The sequence below is a fragment of the Protomyctophum bolini genome, assembly GCF_963924005.1.
Source record: "Protomyctophum bolini genome assembly, chromosome: 13".
Lineage (NCBI taxonomy): Eukaryota > Metazoa > Chordata > Actinopteri > Myctophiformes > Myctophidae > Protomyctophum > Protomyctophum bolini.
The window spans coordinates 5131424-5150945 of NC_137874.1; the positions used below are offsets into that span (position 1 = coordinate 5131424).

At 43.0% G+C, this 19522-nt stretch overlaps 3 protein-coding genes across 4 annotated transcripts; 2 read left to right on the forward strand and 1 right to left on the reverse strand.

The window, feature by feature from the left end:
• Positions 1-1175: 1175 nt before the first annotated feature.
• On the reverse strand, positions 1176-10260 carry ccdc61 (coiled-coil domain containing 61). The gene is made up of 12 exons (XM_080780887.1): positions 10117-10260; positions 9216-9380; positions 9046-9128; positions 7309-7469; positions 6431-6586; positions 6123-6327; positions 5943-6025; positions 4953-5176; positions 3813-3891; positions 3096-3296; positions 1818-1927; positions 1176-1678 (listed from the first exon to the last, which is right to left on the reverse strand). The coding sequence occupies exons 2-12, from the start codon at positions 9361-9363 to the stop codon at positions 1581-1583; spliced, it is 1548 nt and encodes a 515-aa protein (XP_080637013.1). The 5' UTR covers positions 9364-9380; positions 10117-10260; the 3' UTR covers positions 1176-1580.
• Positions 10261-10355: 95 nt separating this feature from the next.
• itpkca (inositol-trisphosphate 3-kinase Ca) lies at positions 10356-15033 on the forward strand. 2 transcript variants are annotated; one of them, XM_080780395.1, is made up of 7 exons: positions 10356-10446; positions 11529-11628; positions 12076-12289; positions 12639-12843; positions 13303-13404; positions 13511-13582; positions 13883-15033. In XM_080780395.1, the coding sequence occupies exons 1-7, from the start codon at positions 10444-10446 to the stop codon at positions 14090-14092; spliced, it is 906 nt and encodes a 301-aa protein (XP_080636521.1). In that variant the 5' UTR covers positions 10356-10443; the 3' UTR covers positions 14093-15033. The 2 variants fall into 2 exon arrangements, with proteins under 2 accessions (XP_080636521.1, XP_080636520.1); XM_080780394.1 differs by lacking the exon at positions 10356-10446 and having other exon boundaries at positions 11450-11628.
• Positions 15034-16922: 1889 nt separating this feature from the next.
• Positions 16923-18591, forward strand: kcnk12l (potassium channel, subfamily K, member 12 like; the record flags this gene model as incomplete). Its single annotated transcript, XM_080779797.1, has 2 exons — positions 16923-17220; positions 17585-18591. 2 exons carry the CDS (start codon positions 16923-16925, stop codon positions 18589-18591), a joined length of 1305 nt encoding a protein of 434 aa, XP_080635923.1.
• Positions 18592-19522: the final 931 nt, after the last annotated feature.

The following is a 19522-nucleotide window of genomic DNA, read 5'->3' on the forward strand; positions in this document are numbered from 1 at the left end:
CGGTAGCGGACAGATGGGCACACACACGGACAGAGTTCAAAACATATTCTCCCCATGCCTTCGGCTGGTGGAGACAATGAAGGCGAACATGTTACCTTTTGGAATCGCACCTATGATTTCTGCATCGTTTCCTTTAATTATTTCCCTATTGCTTGCACAATAGTGAAAGTTACAGAAGTGCTCAAAATGAATTCATAAATTCTGACCAGAACACCTGGCCAGGTAAATGTAGTGAAATCAAAACATTATCAGTTCTTGATTCAGCTGTTCCTGCTGACAAAATGACACTGCAATTAAAAACTTTGAAAATACAAGTATACTGTACTGTGCATTAATTACAAAGAATCTCTAAACTATTTATCCCATCTCAGTATAAATAGCAGCTGAGATATTGCCTGAAGAGAAAGCTCCTGCATGTTCAGAGATGTTATTAACGAAACGCAGCCAGCTGTGGTGGCAGATGCCCGTGAGCTCCATGTCAACTAATGCAAATATATTGTCAGTTAAGGAATTGTGTGAATAATCTAGAATTTCCTTAGAATAACAAATCGTCACTGTCGAGCAGAAGCCTTGTATATTTTTATTTTATTCGAATGACTGTTGTATACTTTATTCCATTCTAATGCAATGTGTTGATGTTGTAGATCTATCTTTGGCAAAGATATGACATTTTCACTGATAATGAAAAGCCCAAAATAGGGACGCTACATTGAAAGTGGTCATGTATGTCTATGACTTTTATACATATCTAACCAGTATTAAGTGTGACTACTGTACATAATTCTATGAAAAGTTACGGTTTTAGTTTTCTGCCTGACAGCAACGATAGGCCTACTGGGTAAACCAAATTTAGTTTTCCTTTTGAAAATTACCACCAGCCTTTATGCACCACAGGGGCTTTGCATACTGTATCCAGCCTGTACTTTCCTTCCATCTTGGATTATAGAATGTATTGGCTAATTAGTTCTCCCATTCATCAACAGCAGAGCACTACTAGTTTGACACTTAATTACATCGAAAGATTTACTTTTCCACATTGAAAATGAATCATTTTGCATGGTGCCGTGTTAACAGGGAAAAAGTTCCATTTCAGTATGCTATCTGAATCTACAAACTAAGGTGCAGTTGAGGGAAATTGGCTGGAAATGCTGACTTCAAATCAAAATATCTACAATAAATCACAAACAAAATGCACATATTTAGGACCCGTTAAGATAGAAAATAGCACACATTTTGGTGGGAGCTTTGTGTAAATGGCAAGAAATATTATAGTCAAGAAAATTCACCTTTTAAAGGTGAATCTTTTAATAAGACAGTACACAGTATGAATCATAAAAATCACATTTAAGTTAAGCACAGTACCCCTCATAGTGGTAGCCTTCCTGAGCAAATAAGCCACTTATATGAACGAGATACTTTTGGGTCAGTCATGTTTGCATCATAATACGGGATTGGTCAGTATCCCGCCAGCCCAAAATTAAAAAAAAACGTTAAATAGAAAAATAAATAAAACCAAAATCCACAGTTTTGAGTTTCAGTGTTGTGCAGTTGGCCTGAGTAGAATGTAGTGCCACTGATCCTTAATGTCCTGTGTCCAGGTCCCTCATATAGTCCTGAAGGGCCTGTAGCCTGGCATCAATCTCTGACAGCTCAGCAGCACCGGTATCTATGGAGCGTTCTGGAGTGAAGATATGAAGCAATGGTTGGAATTCAAACGGTAGCATTTTGTGATGGTACAATATTCTGCATGTTTGCAGGAACTATTATCTTGTAGAGTTTTAGTCCATGAATGATGTACAGTCATGTGGACAGGTTACCTTTGTCCGTTTTCATCCTGTATGTGGGAGTGCTACATAATGGCTTCCTGGTCAACAGGTTCCCTCTGTCACGGACAACGCTAGGACCATTGTACATCCGATTTCTTTCTCTGAAAACAGTGAGGAAAAAGCAGTAAAGAAGTGGTGCATCATTAAACATGTTATTCCACACTAGTGGAAGTATTTTTATCACCAATATGGCTTATATCTGATATCATAAAGTAGTGTAGTATGTGTTATTTATAACAACCTAGTCTATGTTGTTGTTTTTTAAAACATACTATAGTAGGGCATGTGCTTGGGGGAGAATAGTTGGCATTTGGCATCTCTCACTTACTTTAAAAGAAGTGTATTTTTTTATTTAAATGTTTTGTGTGTTTTATATTCAATTCAAGTCGATAGCGGTCGGATTGGGCTGAAACATAACCCAGATATGGAGTTGTACATCATAGATAAATCGCAGATAGCTATGCGAGGAGTCTCTCATAGCCACCTAATGAAACATCTGGGGACTAAATTAAATGTAGGGGCTAGAACTGAGTGGGAACAATTATTATTACAGAACCAATGCAAAGACTTTAGGGTGATTCATCATTATTAGGATGGTATCAGAAATATTGGTTGTCAAGGCAGAATTAGCCTGGGGTCCACATATGCTTTCTAATAGGCAGCTCCCGGTGGATAGAGAATCTAGACGCAGCTGCGCGACATGAGACTAATTAATTAGAGCGACAGAGAGAGAGGATTGTGTGTGTGTGTGTGTGTGTGTGTGTGTGTACGGGTGTGCGTGTGTGCGTGGCTAAATTAACAAAGGTGCAGACGATCAGAAATCAGCAGAGAGTGATCGACGTTTGCGCTACTCTATGTCGAATTGAAGTGGACTCGGACCCAGACTTTTTTCTTTCTCCCTGGAAATAAAAACTTCTGTGTTTCCGAGGCTAAAGCAGAATAGGCGTAGGTTTGTTAGCAGACGTTCTTTCCGATGTTCTACCAGCCTACATTTAATTTAGGCTATGTTGAGACTATTAGACCTGGCACAATGTGTCCGAGTTCCACATGGATCCTGTCATTTTGAAGACATACTGTGCATTTGTACAGTATTTTGACAACATAGTACAGTATGGCCTATTTTTGCCAATACAGTATGGCATGGTGTGCTGTATTTCTGTACAGTACGTAATATTGTTGAAGACAATACAGTACACTACACTACCGGTATGTGGTATTTCTGATCATAAAGTAAGGCATGGCATAGTATTAGTTAATTAACTACTTCACCTGAATACAAGAGGTCTGTCCATTTCCTCCATGTCTACAAGTGAGCTTGCAGAAGAGTTCCTGCTCCCTCTACGCTCCACAGATAAACTCTTGCCTCTGCTGCCAGCCCGGCTCTGCTGGGGATAGACCTCTCTTGAACGTGAACGGCCCCTCTCTGGGATGACGGGAGATGTCAACATGTCCCTCCGCACTTTTCTCTGTCTAATGGGAGAGGGGCACAGAGTTAAGCCGTTAAAGGAGCATTCAGTGATTTGGGTGATTTGGAAAACCCCCCCGGTCCGCCCCGGTAACAAGATGTCGACATGCACACGCACTACAGTGGTAGGACGTGCAACAGGTCAACAGCACGCACACCAAGGCCCGCCTCCGCTCGATCATGATTGGCGGAAGGCCCCTCTCTATCCTGATTGGATGAAGGCCACCTAGATTGGATGAAGGCCACCTAGCCCCTGGGGGTTTTTTGACCCCCTGGGGTTTTTTTGACCCCCAGGGGTTAACTGGGGACAGGGATGAACTCCTTATATGGTCAGCACACTCTATAGTAGGGAGGATTATAAAAAAAAAAAAAAGAAAAGTGATATTTGAATTAAATGAAATCACTGAATATAACTTTAAGCTCTGTGATGCTAAACAGCCAGAAATGTATTGGTGTGTTGTTTTTTTGTAACAGACCAAAACAGACATACCAATTGCAATTAAATAATACATAAATCTCACTTTTTAAAGTCTGCTTCCTGTTGCCTGCGTTGTTTGTCTTCGACATAAGCAGTTGGGTTAAATCGTTGTATCCGTGAGCCTGAAAATAATTAACACAAATTGTAATGGAAATGCAGTCTGTACAGTACCGTAATTTCCGGACTATAAAGCGAAAAAACAGCAAAAATTTGGGAAAAAAACAAATGTGTACATACATATACAAGCCGCACTGGACTATAAGCCGCATAGAGGCCATAGCCGGCCATAGAGATATATTTAGGTGGTCTTTACACGAGGATGGTGCTCATAGAAAACGGCAAAATAAAGTATCGTTTGCTGTGGTCCATTTAGACGAGAACGGTGTTTTCAGGAGGTGAAAACACAACCAAGTGAAACCACCTCCCAGAGTGGAAATCTTTGAGAACGCCGTTTTATCCCTTCTCCGTGTAAACAGGCAAAACGGTGAATCCGCAAAACTTATGACATCATGGCTCACGTTGGCTCACAGCGCATATGTTTATTACATTAATGCAGAGCCATACATAGATATATATAAATTATATAATGGAGTTCCTGAACAAGCCTCCCTCCTCGCCTACAAAGCGCTGCTCATCAGCGATGGTGAATGTAAAACCATGATGTAAATAAAAAGCCTTGTGATAGGCAGTAGCAGCGTTTATGTAGCCTAATGTATTATAAAATATATAACCATCCCGTGGCGCGCTCTGCCTGCATGCTCTGGGTTGCGTGAAGGGGTTCTTCTTCTTGTATGTGGGTGACTGGTCTATTTAGCAGCCCGTTACCGCCACCTAGCGACGTTATAGCGTTTTCATAAAGTGTGCGTTCTCGTGTAAAGCCTAAAAACAAATGAGAACGCAACGGGACATTGACGTTTTATCTGGAGATGGTCGCCGTGTAAAAGAGGCCGTAGAAGGTCCCCTAGTTGCCGTTAGCTGTACAAATCCATAGATTAGCTGCACCGTTGTATAGGCCGCAGGGTTCAAAGCATGGGGAAAAAGTAGCGGCTTATAGTCTGGAAATTACGGTATATTGTTATCCACGTTGTTGATTACTTTATTGAAGTCAAACCAAAGAAAGAGACAACGTCTCGGTCTGTGTGAGAAAATGGCAACAAGCACAAGCACTTTCAAAACCCATTACCTGTGGGAGAAGGTGATGGCCTGGGAATTCGAGCACGGGGCCCCGAGGAGTCTGCTCTCCTCCCTCTTTCCTCTGGCCGTAGTGCTCTGTATTCTATCCTCTCTCTTGACCCTGAGCGAGCCCTGATCACCGTGTGCCCTGATCTCCGCTCACGGGACAGCGAGCGATAGATTTCCCCATCCCCCCGAGAGCCAGCGCGTCCAGAGTGGACAGGTGTCACCCTGCTACGGAAAAACACAGAGACGTGTCCATATTTTAGCCAAATGTGGAGGTCGAAAAGAACTCAAAGAAGGACAGAACACACAACACAATAGTTGGGTCGTATCTGATACTTCCGTGACAAAGGAGAGCAAAGGTCAGTTTCTCAGTGGATTTATCATCTATGAAGGTTAAAAAACTAATTGAGCCTCCATGTACCTCACAAAAATGTGGGGGAAATTCATGACAGGCAGGCACAATAAGGCAAAATGACCTAAAATTCATTCTGCTTTAAGTAGCATGTGACATGTCAAATTAGGGGGTTTTCATGATTCTGAATCCATTCCAAGCATTAGTTTTGCACAATAAACACTCCTTGGGCTAAACACGGCCATAGCCACATGCCCAAATGTGCCCAAGTGTGCTGACCTCATCACATTTGTGATGACGGCTATGGCCGTTTTTAGCCCAAGAGAGTTTTTTGTGCAAAACTAATGCTTGGAATGGATTCAGAATCATGAAAACCCCCTAGTTTGATATGTCACACGCTACTTAAAGCAGAATTTTAGGTCATTTTGCCTTATTGTGCCTGTCAACAGGTTGTTGATGGTGGCCATATGGATTTGGGTTTCTCATGAATTGTCCCCACAATGGAGGCTCAATTTGTGTTTTACTGAGAAACTGACCTTTGCTCTCCGCGGTCACGGAAGTATCAGATACGACCCCACTACAAGTGAATGAATGGGAGAGAGAAAAGACAGAGAAAAGATATACATGCTTAGATTGTCTAACCCTCTCCGTAGCACTGTCAATTCACTCATCAGGCTCTTGACTCGAATCTGCAGAGCACACTCCGACGCCTTGAGCTCCTCCAGCTAGACAAAGCAATACAACAAAAACGTTAAAACAACCGACAAATGCCAACTTCACTGAAGAGTGACTAGATTGTAGAAGTAAAAAAGAAAGCACCACCTGCTCCACTAACAGAAGTTGCTCCTGACCTCTCTTGCTTGCAGAGCGCTGACTTTTAGCTCTCTCCTTCAGAAGCTGTTCCTCCAAAGTCCTCACCACATCTCTGTCCCTCCATGTCTCCGCTCCGGCTGTGGAGCACCCCCCTTGCTGAAGGCGCTCCAGAGCCTTAGCCATGGCATCCTTCTCCTCTTTCATCAGAGAGAGCCTTGAGGACATAAGATAAGTAAAGCCTCATAACTTCTCTTATCTGTTGGCTCAGGATAATGACAGACCAAACACACACACACACACACACACACACAACGTACTCTGATCGTAGTCGTTGTATCTCGGCACGGTCTGCTGGCTTGTGACCTCCATGAGATGTGACGGCATTTAGCTCCATCCTCAGCACTCTGATTTCTTTCTGCAGGGCAGCAGGGTCAGGTTTCCCCTGGTAGGGCAGAGGCAACGGGTAGTGTATCCTGTGAACAGAGACGGGAAATAGAGGAGGTAAGGGAACGTCATTCAGAAAATGGTCCGGCTGGCCGGGATTAGAACAGGAGAGTGAGGAGACTCACTGAACAGGCCATATTTTCTCCCAAGCGGTATGTGCCCAAACCACTTGGCTATTGGGTTGCCCCAGGAATTCCACTGCTTGTCGGGGAATGCAGAAAATGAGGCTTATAGTTAACACATTTTGTTTTACAACATAAATTACACCCGTTCACATCTCAGTAACTGCCTGTGTGATTCAAAAATCTGTGTGTTCATTTGCAGTAATATGTTTTTTGAGTGGTGCAACCATAGGGTGCAGCCACTCCAATGCCCAGCTTTGTCCATCCCTGTGTCCCTATGTATGTTTAGGGTACCAACCCTATGTACCAACAGGGGTAAATATTGTGATGACATTTTCAAGCGATATCTCCCAGATCTACAAACTCAAACCACATATAAAGTAACAATTGCACAACCTTGGTTAACTTCCAGCCAGAGACCTGTACTGCATGTCAATCTCCAGCTCCCCATGTCTTTATAGTATGGAATACACTCTTTGATCTACAGTACATTTAAAAAAAAAAGATTATGTAAAAGATAAAAACACAGAAAATCTATATCTGTGTCACTCCCCATCTCTCTCTATCAATAAAGGCATAAAAAGCCCCACTGTCAACCTGTAAGAATATCCAAAAAGAGAGGCACGAACCTGTCAAACTCCACAGTGTAGATGAGGATTAGATATCTTTTGGCACTGAGAGCAGGAGACTGCTGCTGGCCACGGGGGCGGCCCACAACCCCGGCCTTTCTGTTGCGTAGGAGCTCCAGATCGCCATACGTCAGGAGGTCAAGGGTAACAGAATCACTAGTCTGTAGGAAAAGGTCGTGTCAAGGCCATTCTTTGAGATCATGCAACTGAACAAGAATGAGTACTCATGGGAAATGTCTTTATTTTGTAGCCTATCAAAAAGGACCCTCTTTTTACACTTATGATAAAGTGGTCTTTTTAGGGCTGCAACGATTCATCGATTAATCGTAATCGAATCGATTATTCAATTAGTTGTCAACTAATTTAGTAATCGATTCATCGAATCGGCAACTAATCACTAGAGTTTTTTGCAATTTATCAGACACCATGAGTTGCTTTAATTTGAATAGCAGCCTAATCAGCAGCTAATCAAATAAACTTTTGAATGAATTATATATAATTATTTTCTATGTCTATGTTTTTTATATGTCTAGAATAACCTAAAATATATTTTTAAGGTGATAGCTAAATAAGTGTCATAATTTGATTCATCGTTTAAATAATCGGCAGATGAATAGATTATGAAAATAATCGTTAGTAGCAGCCCTCTAGCTTGGGATCCAGTTTGGCAGACTTTTTGTTTTACTCACTTGAGAAGCAAAGTGAGAAACAAAAAGTCTGCCGAACGGAGAGATTCAGTCTGGATTCAAAACTAGTCTAATAGAGCGTCGCAGTCCCAACCCCTTTCATGACGACGCCAGGCCCAGGAAATGATTCCCAATGCATTTTTCCCATAGACGTTTCAAAAAGTATTTATTTAAAGATGGTTACGACAAAGCCAACTCGAGTCGTGACAAATCATGACAATAAACACAATATTTTGGACCAAACAAAGAAGAAAAACAACAACAAAAAAAGTGTTGTAACCTGCTGGGTTTTTTTTGTGTTTGTTGTCATGATTTGTCACAACTCCAGTTGGCTTTGTACGAGGCTTAAAAGGTCTTTAAATAAAAACTTTTTGAAAAGTCTGTGAGGAAAATGAACGGGGAATCATTTCCTGGGCCCTGGTAGGGGGGCGGGACTGCGACGCTCTATATAGTTCCTAGTTCCTCCTGCAACGCGTCTGGTCACTCGGGGTGACCGGGCCTTTGCGGCTCGGGAAACAGTGCCTTCTTTTAAAAGTGCCAAGTGTTTTTCCTAATATTGTTTTTAATTGTTTTATTGACCTGTAATTTTCTTCATGCTTTATTATATCTGATGTCTTGATGTTTTGTTGTTTTTATGATTACTGTTTAATAACCCGTCTGTAAAGCACTTTGTAACTATATGTTTGGAAAGGTGCTACACAAATAAAATGCATTCATTCATATACCATCACCACTAATAAAAGTGATCTACTCAAAATAATTAATCCTTCTATTGTTATAATGACTAAGACGAGACAGTGCTACAAATATCACTTTTCTCATATATCAAGCTGCCTTCCGATCTTAGTGCCTTGGTGTCTTGTAAAACCACCACTTTCCCCATAATTTTCCATTTCCTGTTGTTTGTTTTTTTATCCAAAAGACCACAGGCATCTTTCCGCCTTTCATCAATTTAAACAAATTGAAAAAGGATGAATACAATAACATAGCAATAGCTATATCATTTGACCAGGCCTATTTTCAACACCAGTAAGTGAAATGTGAGGCGTACCTTTTTAACAGCACTTTCCAACATACTACAAAAGATAGGAAATTGCTTGAAGTTGCCAGTTTTGCGAGTGAGGTCCTCAATATCTACAAAATAAAAGAACAGTTTAAGTCAGTGTGTTTGGTTGTGCCTATGGAGCAATGGATTAATGTTCATGATAATGCGTCGCTCACATGCCGGCACAAATTCTCCCCTCCATTGATCAGCTGTCATAGAATCAGAGATCTCGACAATCAGCAGACTCTTCGCCAATTCTATCTTCACAGTGAACTCCACATCTCTGAAAACGATATCCTCCAGCACCTCTGAGCCCACCTCCATGGCGCTACAGTGTAGACCTATATGTTCAAACATCAAAGTGTTGTTAATTGGACAAGCAAGTCCAATTAAATCCATGCTAAAGTTGTTATTATAGTATATCAACAGCGCTTGATAAAATGTATAACGTCCTAAGTGGTAAACCAAATCGGATGTACTGCAAGCTATTCTATTCATGTGTACAAATTAAGGTCATCCATTTGGACACTCTCAGAATTCATTTTACAGAGTGTACCGGTAGACTACTATAAATTGAGGATTGAGGTCCCAGAGAGTATTAAACGGGGGTCTGTGGCAAGTGGCATATTATGCCTATGCATAAATAAAAAACTGGGGGTCCTTGATATTTAAAAGAAGGCAAAAAATGCATTTCACTTTTACAATTCTTCAAACTACTTGTTATAACAGTACTAACACATTGATCTCTCAGGTTCCCAGATTGATAACAAGCATACGCTGATCGCCCCAACAAACAAGCTATTCACAACACGCACAATAAACTACTTATATATACATCAAATCATCCTATTTTCTATCGACTTTCCGTTATCATGACATCACTTGCGATACGACATGTCGGATGCATGCAGGCAGTTTTTGGCAGGCAGTCGTTTTTCGGCACAAAACCCTGAATAGTGAGATAAACGCTAACACGGGTCGTCACTGGGCAGCTAGCTGTGCTCTGTGTCAAACGTTATTCCGCTGTCAATAAACGGGCTAAAAGAAAAACCCAATCAAAACACATACGGTTTTTACCTTTCGGCGTAGCCTGGCGATGAGCTCAAATATTGGTAACGTGATCAGATGATATAGCTACGCCTTGAAAAACATAGCAGCCATAGCTGTGGCATTAATATGTCCTAAAGATATTTGGTAATAAGTAAAAAACCAGAACAATCATCAATCACAGACGGCAAAATGATGGAGCGCCACAACAACCGGGAACGTTGAACTCTTCTTCTACGCTTGTCTTCTTCTCCTTCTTCTTGGGAGAAGCAGCAGCAGGGTCATCGCACCTATAGGTGTACTACTGCCATCCACGGGTGATGACAAGGACATACTTCTTGTCTTTAAGGGAGAAAAATGGTAACGTATTCTAATTTTAGTTAAGCAGGCTGGTAGGCTACCGTATTTATAATGTTATCTCTAACACAAGCAGCGCAAAACACAACGTGTTTGTGTTTGTGTACGTCTTTATAAACCCTTCCGTAGATCAAGCCTATACACATTGATTGATTGATTGATTGATTGATTGATTGATTGATTGATTGATTGATTGATCATTGATTGATTGAAGTATTTTTATTTGAGAATTACAGTACATTTCAAGCACAACTCAATACAAAACAGTTTACTGTGGACGAAACCAAGCATTACACTTCATAACAGACGAACTTCTATATAGCCAAAAACAATTACAGTTATTCTTCTCCAGTTATTTGGGATCCATGAGGCTATAGCCTTGGAGGCTCAATGTGGTAGGGCCGGGGTTAGGTGTTAATGGGCAATTGAGATGCATTCACAGGATAGACGATGTTTTAATTTCTCATTTTAATTTTGTTTCTAAGATATGGTTTAGTATAGCCTACCATTATAATGCCATCAGACAGACAAAAAGTGTCCTTACAACATTCCACTGTGTGCGGGCTTTTGTAGAAAACAAATCGGGGCCTGTTAATGTTTGATGAACATGCGCACCTGTTGCATAATATAAGAGACCCCTCCTCTCTGCATGCACGCGTCCGCACAGTCTATGACTGTTCCCATGGAGACATAATATACAGCCATAACGCTTGTCGCTTGGCGTATACTTCGTCGTAGGACCGCGTCGTGTCGCTGGGAAAGTGTGCCAATCCACAAGCTCACAACGGACCGGGTCCGTGACGCGCTGTGAGCTTGTGGATCGACTAGGTTGTTTTTTTCCCCCCGCGGCGCGCGACACCGTCGTACGACGCACTACACATTGTTGTTGGCGTAAAAAGAGAAGTTGAGTTGGTTCACTTGGTTCAGTCACAGTGGAGTCTGAAGTCTGAGGTCCTCCTGTCTGTCTGTCTGTCAGCGCAGCGGATCGAAGAAAAAAACAAAAACAAGTCGGTGGTGGAATGCAGTCGCGGCGGGGGAGGCATGTATGTTGAGGGAATGACTGTCTAATGGTCTTCCCCATGCAGAGCAGCACATGGAAGAAACAGAAAAGCCCGGGGATCTCATCTCCCATCTCCAAGGCCCCCGAGAAACAGCAGGAGTGGCTACAAGTGGTTGGACATGCAGGTTTGTTGGATGGATCATATCAGCCTGGCTCACTTTGCTTTTTTCGTTGGATAAGATTCTGTATGATATGGTACCATTTGGAGAGATAACAGGCATTTGATTAAAAAAAAAAAAAAACAATTCTTCTACATTCTCTAATTGTGTAGACTTCTTGTAAATTAAGTGATGCAGATGTACGTTACAACAATAATGTAACTCTTGAGAGTGTAAAATGAGCCTTTTACACTCTCAAGAGTTAAAGATCTATAAGGGTCCATTTGGTTACCAACTCTCCATCATTCAGCTGGGGACCACCTGGAACCCCTCACTGGTGGTCCCCGGACCACTGGTTGAAAACCACTGCTTAACATGGCTGCCTTCCTGAGGCAAGCAGCTAAATTACAAGGCCTTTTGAAACTGTCAAAATATAGTTTGTTCTCTTATTTAAAATGTCACCTCTTTTTGCAGGAAACTTCCTTGCTGGGGACTATGGTCTGCTGCTGAAGAGATTCTGCATACGGGAGCAACAGTGTTTCCAGGGGCTGATGGAGGACACCCTGAAAGCGTTTGTGCCAGCCTACCATGGTGTGGTGCAGCGAGATGAGCAGGATTACAACATGATGGATAATCTACTCACTCACTTCAACACTCCGGCCATAATGGACTGCAAGATGGGCAGCCGGTAAGTGTAAGAGCTTTATGTTTTCTAGACCAGTCGTTCACAGAGTGGGGCCCCCCTATAAGCAAAGATCTGCCGCTTTTGAAAACGTCTGGAAAAACTCTTAAGAATTTGAAATAATTCTGAAAAACAATGGATGCGAATCTTTTCTTTTGGGGCCACGACTAGGGCACAACATCTTTTGAGATGGGGGATCTGCGGCCAAAGGCTTATCAATTTGGGTGTCTTCATATGATGGATTGTTCTAGAGTAGACAGCTAATGTATAAAGGGGAGCCTGTTTGCTCACACACAGCCTACTTGAGAAGAGCAAATAGTGCTCAGTGCTTATAGGGACTAGCTGTCTCTTACAGTACGTACCTCGAGGAGGAGCTGCTGATGGCGAGGGAGCGACCTCAGCCTCGTAAGGATATGTATGAAAAGATGGTGGCTGTGGATCCAGCGGCCCCCACAGCCCAGGAGCAGGAGCAGCAGGCAGTACTCAAAACAAGATACATGCAATGGAGGGAGAGCCTGAGTTCCACAACAACACTGGGCTTCCGGATAGAGGGAGTGAGAGTAAGTACTAACTGTGTGTTTTGTCTTTGAAACCTTGAAAAAAAAACGAGTTTTCTTTCTTTTCATTGATCCAAGTTGGAACACGATTGATTAAATCAAAACATGCACGTGGTCCACCCATCTGACCACTTGACATGGCAGCCGTGTTTTATATAAGTGGGCACTGATCCTGAAAAGGTTGAGAACCACTACTGTGCTACAGCACATTAAAAACTTGGGAGATAGACAGACTACTAGACTAGTACCCTCAAGATAGGGTACAACAACTGTCATCATTGGGTGTCTTCCTGCTCGGAAACTTGTCACTGTGTATGTCCTCCATGCCCTGCCAAAAAGTACAAATATGCCCCCCCAAAAAAAACCCAAACCCAAAGATGAAGCATTTGCTGTGCGAGTGCCATACAGTTCCATCTACTGTAGTTCTGTATTCTATTATTTATCTTCTAATTACCTCTGCAGCAGGCAAATGGAGTGTGTCAGACAAACTTCAAGAGGACCAAACGTAGAGATCAGGTGATCGAGGCTCTGAAAACCTTTTTTGATTCCAACACCCAAATTGTGGTGAGTCTGACCTTTATTATTATAACTTTGAGTTCACTTCCAAAGTTCTTCCATTCTTGTTTCCTCTTTTGAAGTTCTCTTCTCTTCTCTCGCTCTCTCTCTTCAGCGGGGATATCTGAGGCGGCTGAAAGAGTTGCGTCAGGTTCTGGAGACGTCACACTTCTTCAGAATGCACGAGGTGGGATGGATTCTAGTTATCTTTTGCCACAGCTTATTAAATGTTGTGAACGTGACACTGGGAAGTTAGTTGTCGTTCAACTGCAGTGTAGTTGTCAATTGCAGATAATAAGTGCAAAACAACATATTGCAGTGAGCAACATGGAGATTTGTATAAAGTATAAAACACAAAATCATTGTGAAATTAGCGAGGGGGGGGTAATTTTCACTGATGACATGCCAAAAATAGGCATCAGGTTAAGTGGTTAGACCATACAGTACAACCTACAACCAGCACGAACACTTGTCTCCCTCCCTACAGGTAGTAGGGAGCTCCCTGTTGTTTGTCCATGATGGAACAGGGAAAACAGGGGTCTGGATGATCGATTTTGGAAAGACAGTGGCCCTACCACCACCCCTCACCTTGGATCACCGCACTCCCTGGGTAGAGGGGAATCGAGAAGATGGCTACTTATGGGGTCTGGACAATCTCATTGTCATACTGACCAACATTCTTCTGTCCCTCGCCTGAAGTCCATTCAGAAATGGTCTGGGAAGTGGGAAACTGTCACTGCCACCTACCTTATACTGTAAATGGTTTTACAGGAGTTGGAGACTCTCAGTGGATTGGCTCCTGCAACATCAGTGTTGGGTTTGAAGTGAACTCTGGATAGAAATATAGCACATAACTGATAACTTACACCAGCATGTACAGGTGAGGTGTATCTGTTACCAAAACAAAATGGACTTCCTGTGCAAGTGGTACATTGGAATACCAGTAGGCTACATTTAGGCTGATTTGGAACCCATGACATTCTCGCACATCAGACCACACTAATCTACGTTATTACAGTATACTTGCACTTACGATACATTGCATTACATGATTCATGTATAAGTATAAGTGCACTTACAGCACAATTAATTACAATATTGTTGCTGTTTGGCGGAAACCATGTATCTCCACATTTCATACTTCGTCCTATAGTACAGTTACTACAGTACCACACCAAAGTCGCAAAAAGTTGTCTATTTTTGCTATTTCTGAAAAGACTAGAAGGTTTCCACCTGGCAGCGATGATGTACTGTAACGACACTTACAGTTCATTACATTATACTGTATACAGTAGGTGCAGTTACAGTATGTTAATTGCATGCACTTACAATTCATTACATTACACTGTAACACTTAACCGCACAATACATTACACATTCCGACTCAGAACCCATGACATTCTCACACAAGCCTGCAGTCCAGTAATTTCCACCCTCAGTGGGAACAACAATAGACCAGACGTTTCTGGCTGGAAACAGCTTGGTCAGCAGTTAGGAAAATATATTATTATGCTAACAATACAAGACTTTTGGAAAAACCTAGTTTACTATAAACAGCCTTCTTATAGTTCAGAAACCAATGTACTAGGAAGTGTGTAAGCTTAATGGACAACTTATCCTTATTAAAATGAAGCCACATTGTACCAGCAAATTATGCCAAAGCTTGACTATGATGCAAAAAATAAACATTGTGCCTTGTTATCGGTCTTTTCATTTAATTTAATTTAAATATATGTATCCTTTGAATTTGATATTCTTTTTCTTAGGTTATTTGAGTGGTCTCTTAATATTGAACACAAACTATTTCATGATGTTTAGCAAATATGTTTGTTGTTTGTGCCTAAATGTACACTTAAGCCATTGTCACATTGCAATGCTTTGTGCTTGTTGATATGCTATTTTGGCAATTTTAGAAATTACCGTAAAACGTTGTTTTTTTTTTTTAGATTTAATTAAATGTTTCAACAAAACAGAGAAGCCATTCCACATACAGTAAATGTTTTTTTTATTTTCCCTGAAACACCAACACACAGACAACGGAAATGTACCAGAAATGTATTTGTTCATGTATTTAATACTGCTTTTCATTGGGTTTTGCCTGACGGCATCAATATCTAACTCCCACACCTGTTCACTCAGTCATTTAATCATCAAAAGCTAAGCAGAAGAACTCTCTGCTCTCACCTCCATGATTAAAGGCAGAGCTAGCTGACTGAATAAAGAGGCCACTCTGTCCTGTCTGTCGGAGGCCTGTGTTCCGAGAAGCACACTGTTGTACTCCCAGAAGACCCAGAATATGATTGTTAGGTTCAAACATGGCATAACGTGTCGTAGACAATGATTGTGTCCTACAGTAAAAAATTACGTCCACTTTTGCTAGTTAGAATAAACTTGCTAAAAATGGTTACCACCTTTACTTGAGTACAAAGTACAAAGTTATTATTATTTGTATTAATATTATTTGTATTAACAATCTAAATCTACAAAGTAACTAGTAGTAACTCAAGTTTTCAAATAATTGTAGTGGAGTAACAAGTACAATATTTGCCTCTTGATATGTATAGTGGAGTGTGGAGATGTAGGAAATCGACATACGGTACTCATCTAAAGACCTCACAATTGTACTTGAGTACACAGCACTTGAATAAATGTAATGATGAGTTTCTTTCCATCACTGATACCAGTACAATCAGGGGGGAGGGTGTCTGTGTGTGTGTGTGTGTGTGTGTGTGTGTGTGTGTGTGTGGCGGGGGCGTCTAGGAATGATGTCAACACTAAAGTGGACACATCAGACGTTATAGAAAATAGACGCCTCCTCCCGCTGGCCATTCTCCAGCCGATCTGTGATGCGAGCGCAGCAGACGTTCTCAGTCAATGGACAATTTCATTAATAGGTTTGTGTCGTTCTTCTTTACTTCTTTGTTTAGATTGCAGATAAGGCATAGATGCTATTACATTTGTAATCTTTATCGGACAAAACAGTGCTTTAAAAGGTGAAAAAATATATATAATTGTGTTATTATGTCGAATGCCATTTTTTACAGTTATCCTATAGTTTTGCACTGGAGTGCTTTGCAATGTGCATGACATTCTTCAGCTTCACATTCACGCGCCGATCTGCTCACCGCCAACCTTCTCACCAGAAGCTGTTAGGGGTTAAGTGTCTTGCTCGTGAAGTCGTCGCAGTGAATAAGTCAGTAATTAAGTATTCAAGAAATGTTTCTCCTGTTCTCTTCACAGGCTATATACGATGGCTTCAGAAACATGACAATGTCCCTTTTATCCATTCATCTAAAATCAACATTGTGGCTCACACAGTTCCCCCTGACCCTGCCATGTCATTTTAAAGCATTATGGTATATTTGAAAATGGGTGGTGGTACTGTAGTCCAGCTGTGACCACGGTGTTCTGACCCCGTTGGCTGGAGTCGGTGCATGTTGGTGCAGTGGTGCACCTGGGCAGCCGCGGTCATCATGGCTCACAGGAGGAGGAGGAGTGGCGTCGTCGGCTGCTGTTCCCGGCGGCCCATGAACAAAGACAGCGCCCGCTTCTGCCTGCTCGCCGGCCTCATCCTGCTCTACCTGCTGTGCGGAGCGGCCATCTTCTCCGCCCTGGAACGCCCCTTTGAGCTGCACGCCCGCCACCTCTGGAAACAGCAGCTGGACAATTTCACCCAGCAGCACGGGGTCAGCCTGAGTGCCCTGCACGCCCTGCTGCGGCAGTATGAGGAGGCCAACGGATCTGGGATCAGGGTGGACGCCTTGAGACCTCGCTGGGACTTCTCTGGGGCTTTCTATTTCGTGGGCACGGTGGTTTCCACCATTGGTGAGTGCCCCACAGCACTGGTCGTTTCATTATATGCGGAGAAACATCTCAGCTTTTGGTTCATATGGTTATCATTATATACTGCGTATTCTATATGCTGTTCATATCTCTGTTAAGTTGTGTGTCAGTGTGTGTGTGTGTGTGTGTGTGTGTGTGTGTGTGTGTGTGTGTGTGTGTGCGTGCGTGCTTGCGCATGTGTGCGTGCGTTTTCAACAAGTGTTGAGTAATTACTCGTGAGCCTGAAACCTAATATACAGTATGCGCAACACTTAATAGAGCTTCAATCCATATGCAAGCACACAGCATCTGCACAATTGTGATGTTGCAAGGTTAAAGTTGTTTTTTTTATGTTCCTCTTTCCAAGGCTTTGGTATGACCACCCCTGCCACGATAGCTGGAAAGATATTCTTAATCTTCTATGGTCTCATCGGCTGTGCCGCCACCATCCTTTTCTTCAACCTGTTCCTGGAGAGGATAATCACCATGCTGGCCTATGTCATGCGCTGGTGTCACGAGCGTCGGCTGAGGACTTCCGGCGTGGGGTCGCTGTCGGAGCGGAAGTCGCCCGTGGAAGAGGACAGCCTGGAGGGATGGAAGCCCTCCGTCTACTACGTGATGCTGATCCTGGGAGTGGCGTCCGTGGCGATCGCGTGCAGCGCCTCCACACTCTACTGCTCCATGGAGGACTGGAGCTACATGGACTCCCTCTACTTCTGCTTCGTGGCCTTCAGCACCATCGGCTTCGGGGACCTGGTGAGCAGCCAGCGGCAGCGGTACGAGGCCCAGGACGCCTACCGCCTCGGGAACGGCCTGTTCATCTTCATGGGGGTGTGCTGCATCTATTCCCTGTTCAACGTCATCTCCATTGTCATCAAGCAAACGCTCAACTGGATCCTGGGCAAGCTGGCCTGCCCCACGTGGCACTGCTGCTGCTCCTGCCGCTGCTGCTGCCCCGGCCTCCCGAGCAAACGGCGCGGCGCCCTGAGGCTTCCTCCCTCCGCGCAGCTCGGCCGGCGGCGCGTCCGGTGCAATGCCGTGCAGCCCGTCGCGTCCTCCCGCTGTCCCGCGGGACAACAACACCACTACGCGAACGCCTCGGTGGAGGTGGCGTGTGACAGCGAGACGGAAGCCGATCAAGCAGCCGGTGGCGGCGGTGCATATGTGGGCCGGCGCATGTCCGGGGAAATGATCTCCGTGAACGAGTTCATGGTGTCCAATAAGGTGTCTCTGGCTCTGCTGCAGAAGCAGCTAAGCGAAGCGGCTCGCCATGGCCCGTTGCAGAGCCACGTGCACCAAAATGGATTCTCTGGGGGCGTGGGTGCTTTTGCCATCATGAATAATCGCCTGCAGGAAACCAGCGTGGACAGATAGTCCTCCCAACAAAACCCACACACACAAGCCATCTTCAATGGCACAGTTTTTTGTAGATCTCTAAAGCACTTTGGATTCTATATATTGTACTAAGATAAGAAATGTTGTCCCCCCCCCCCCCCCCCCCTTCTAAACAAATCCTTTTTGATGCTATTTATTACACCAAAATCAGGACGCGACAATATATGTGGATAGTAGCAGACCTGCATTCTTATTCTTTTCAGTTTTTCACCATTGTTTCTAAACATGGATTCCAGGCACTTAAATATTTTTCCGTGGGCAGACAGGATAGACAGATGCATATCATTTACAGAACATCATGTGTGAAGAGGGGTTTGATATCCTGAAGTGATTGGCTCATAAGCCACTGGCTCACAGGCAATCAGATAGAGGAAGCAATGAAGGGCCTCTTGAAAAGGAAAGCTGATTTAAGAGCACTGCAGATGTTCCTGTGAGATCCTCAAAAACCAAGCCTGAATATGAGGTGGTGGTCAGTATGAGTGAATGTACAAGCCTATATGCATAATGTGCATTTGCCTTCTCAATCATTTAAGACACAAAGTCGTCTTGCACACCTTGATGAATATAGATTGTATTGGAATTGCATTTTTGAAATTAAATAGAAACTGGCTCATATTATTAATAACCACTTAAACCATCTCTAGGCTTAGTAAACTGGATCCGAGTTAGCTCTGTACTTCTCTTTCTCTACCAAATCTCTTTGCGAACAATAGCCAATAGCCAAGCTCACAACGCATCGCAATGGCCCACCTTGTGAGCTTGTAAATCTGCTATTGGATGCTGGGGTTCAAGCGGTAAAACATATCCTCTTAATCTGTTGATGGCTAGTGAGGCCGTCAACAGATCAACAGATATCAGTTATTCACAGATAACCACCACGCTGTATTGTATATGCATTGCACACATGTAT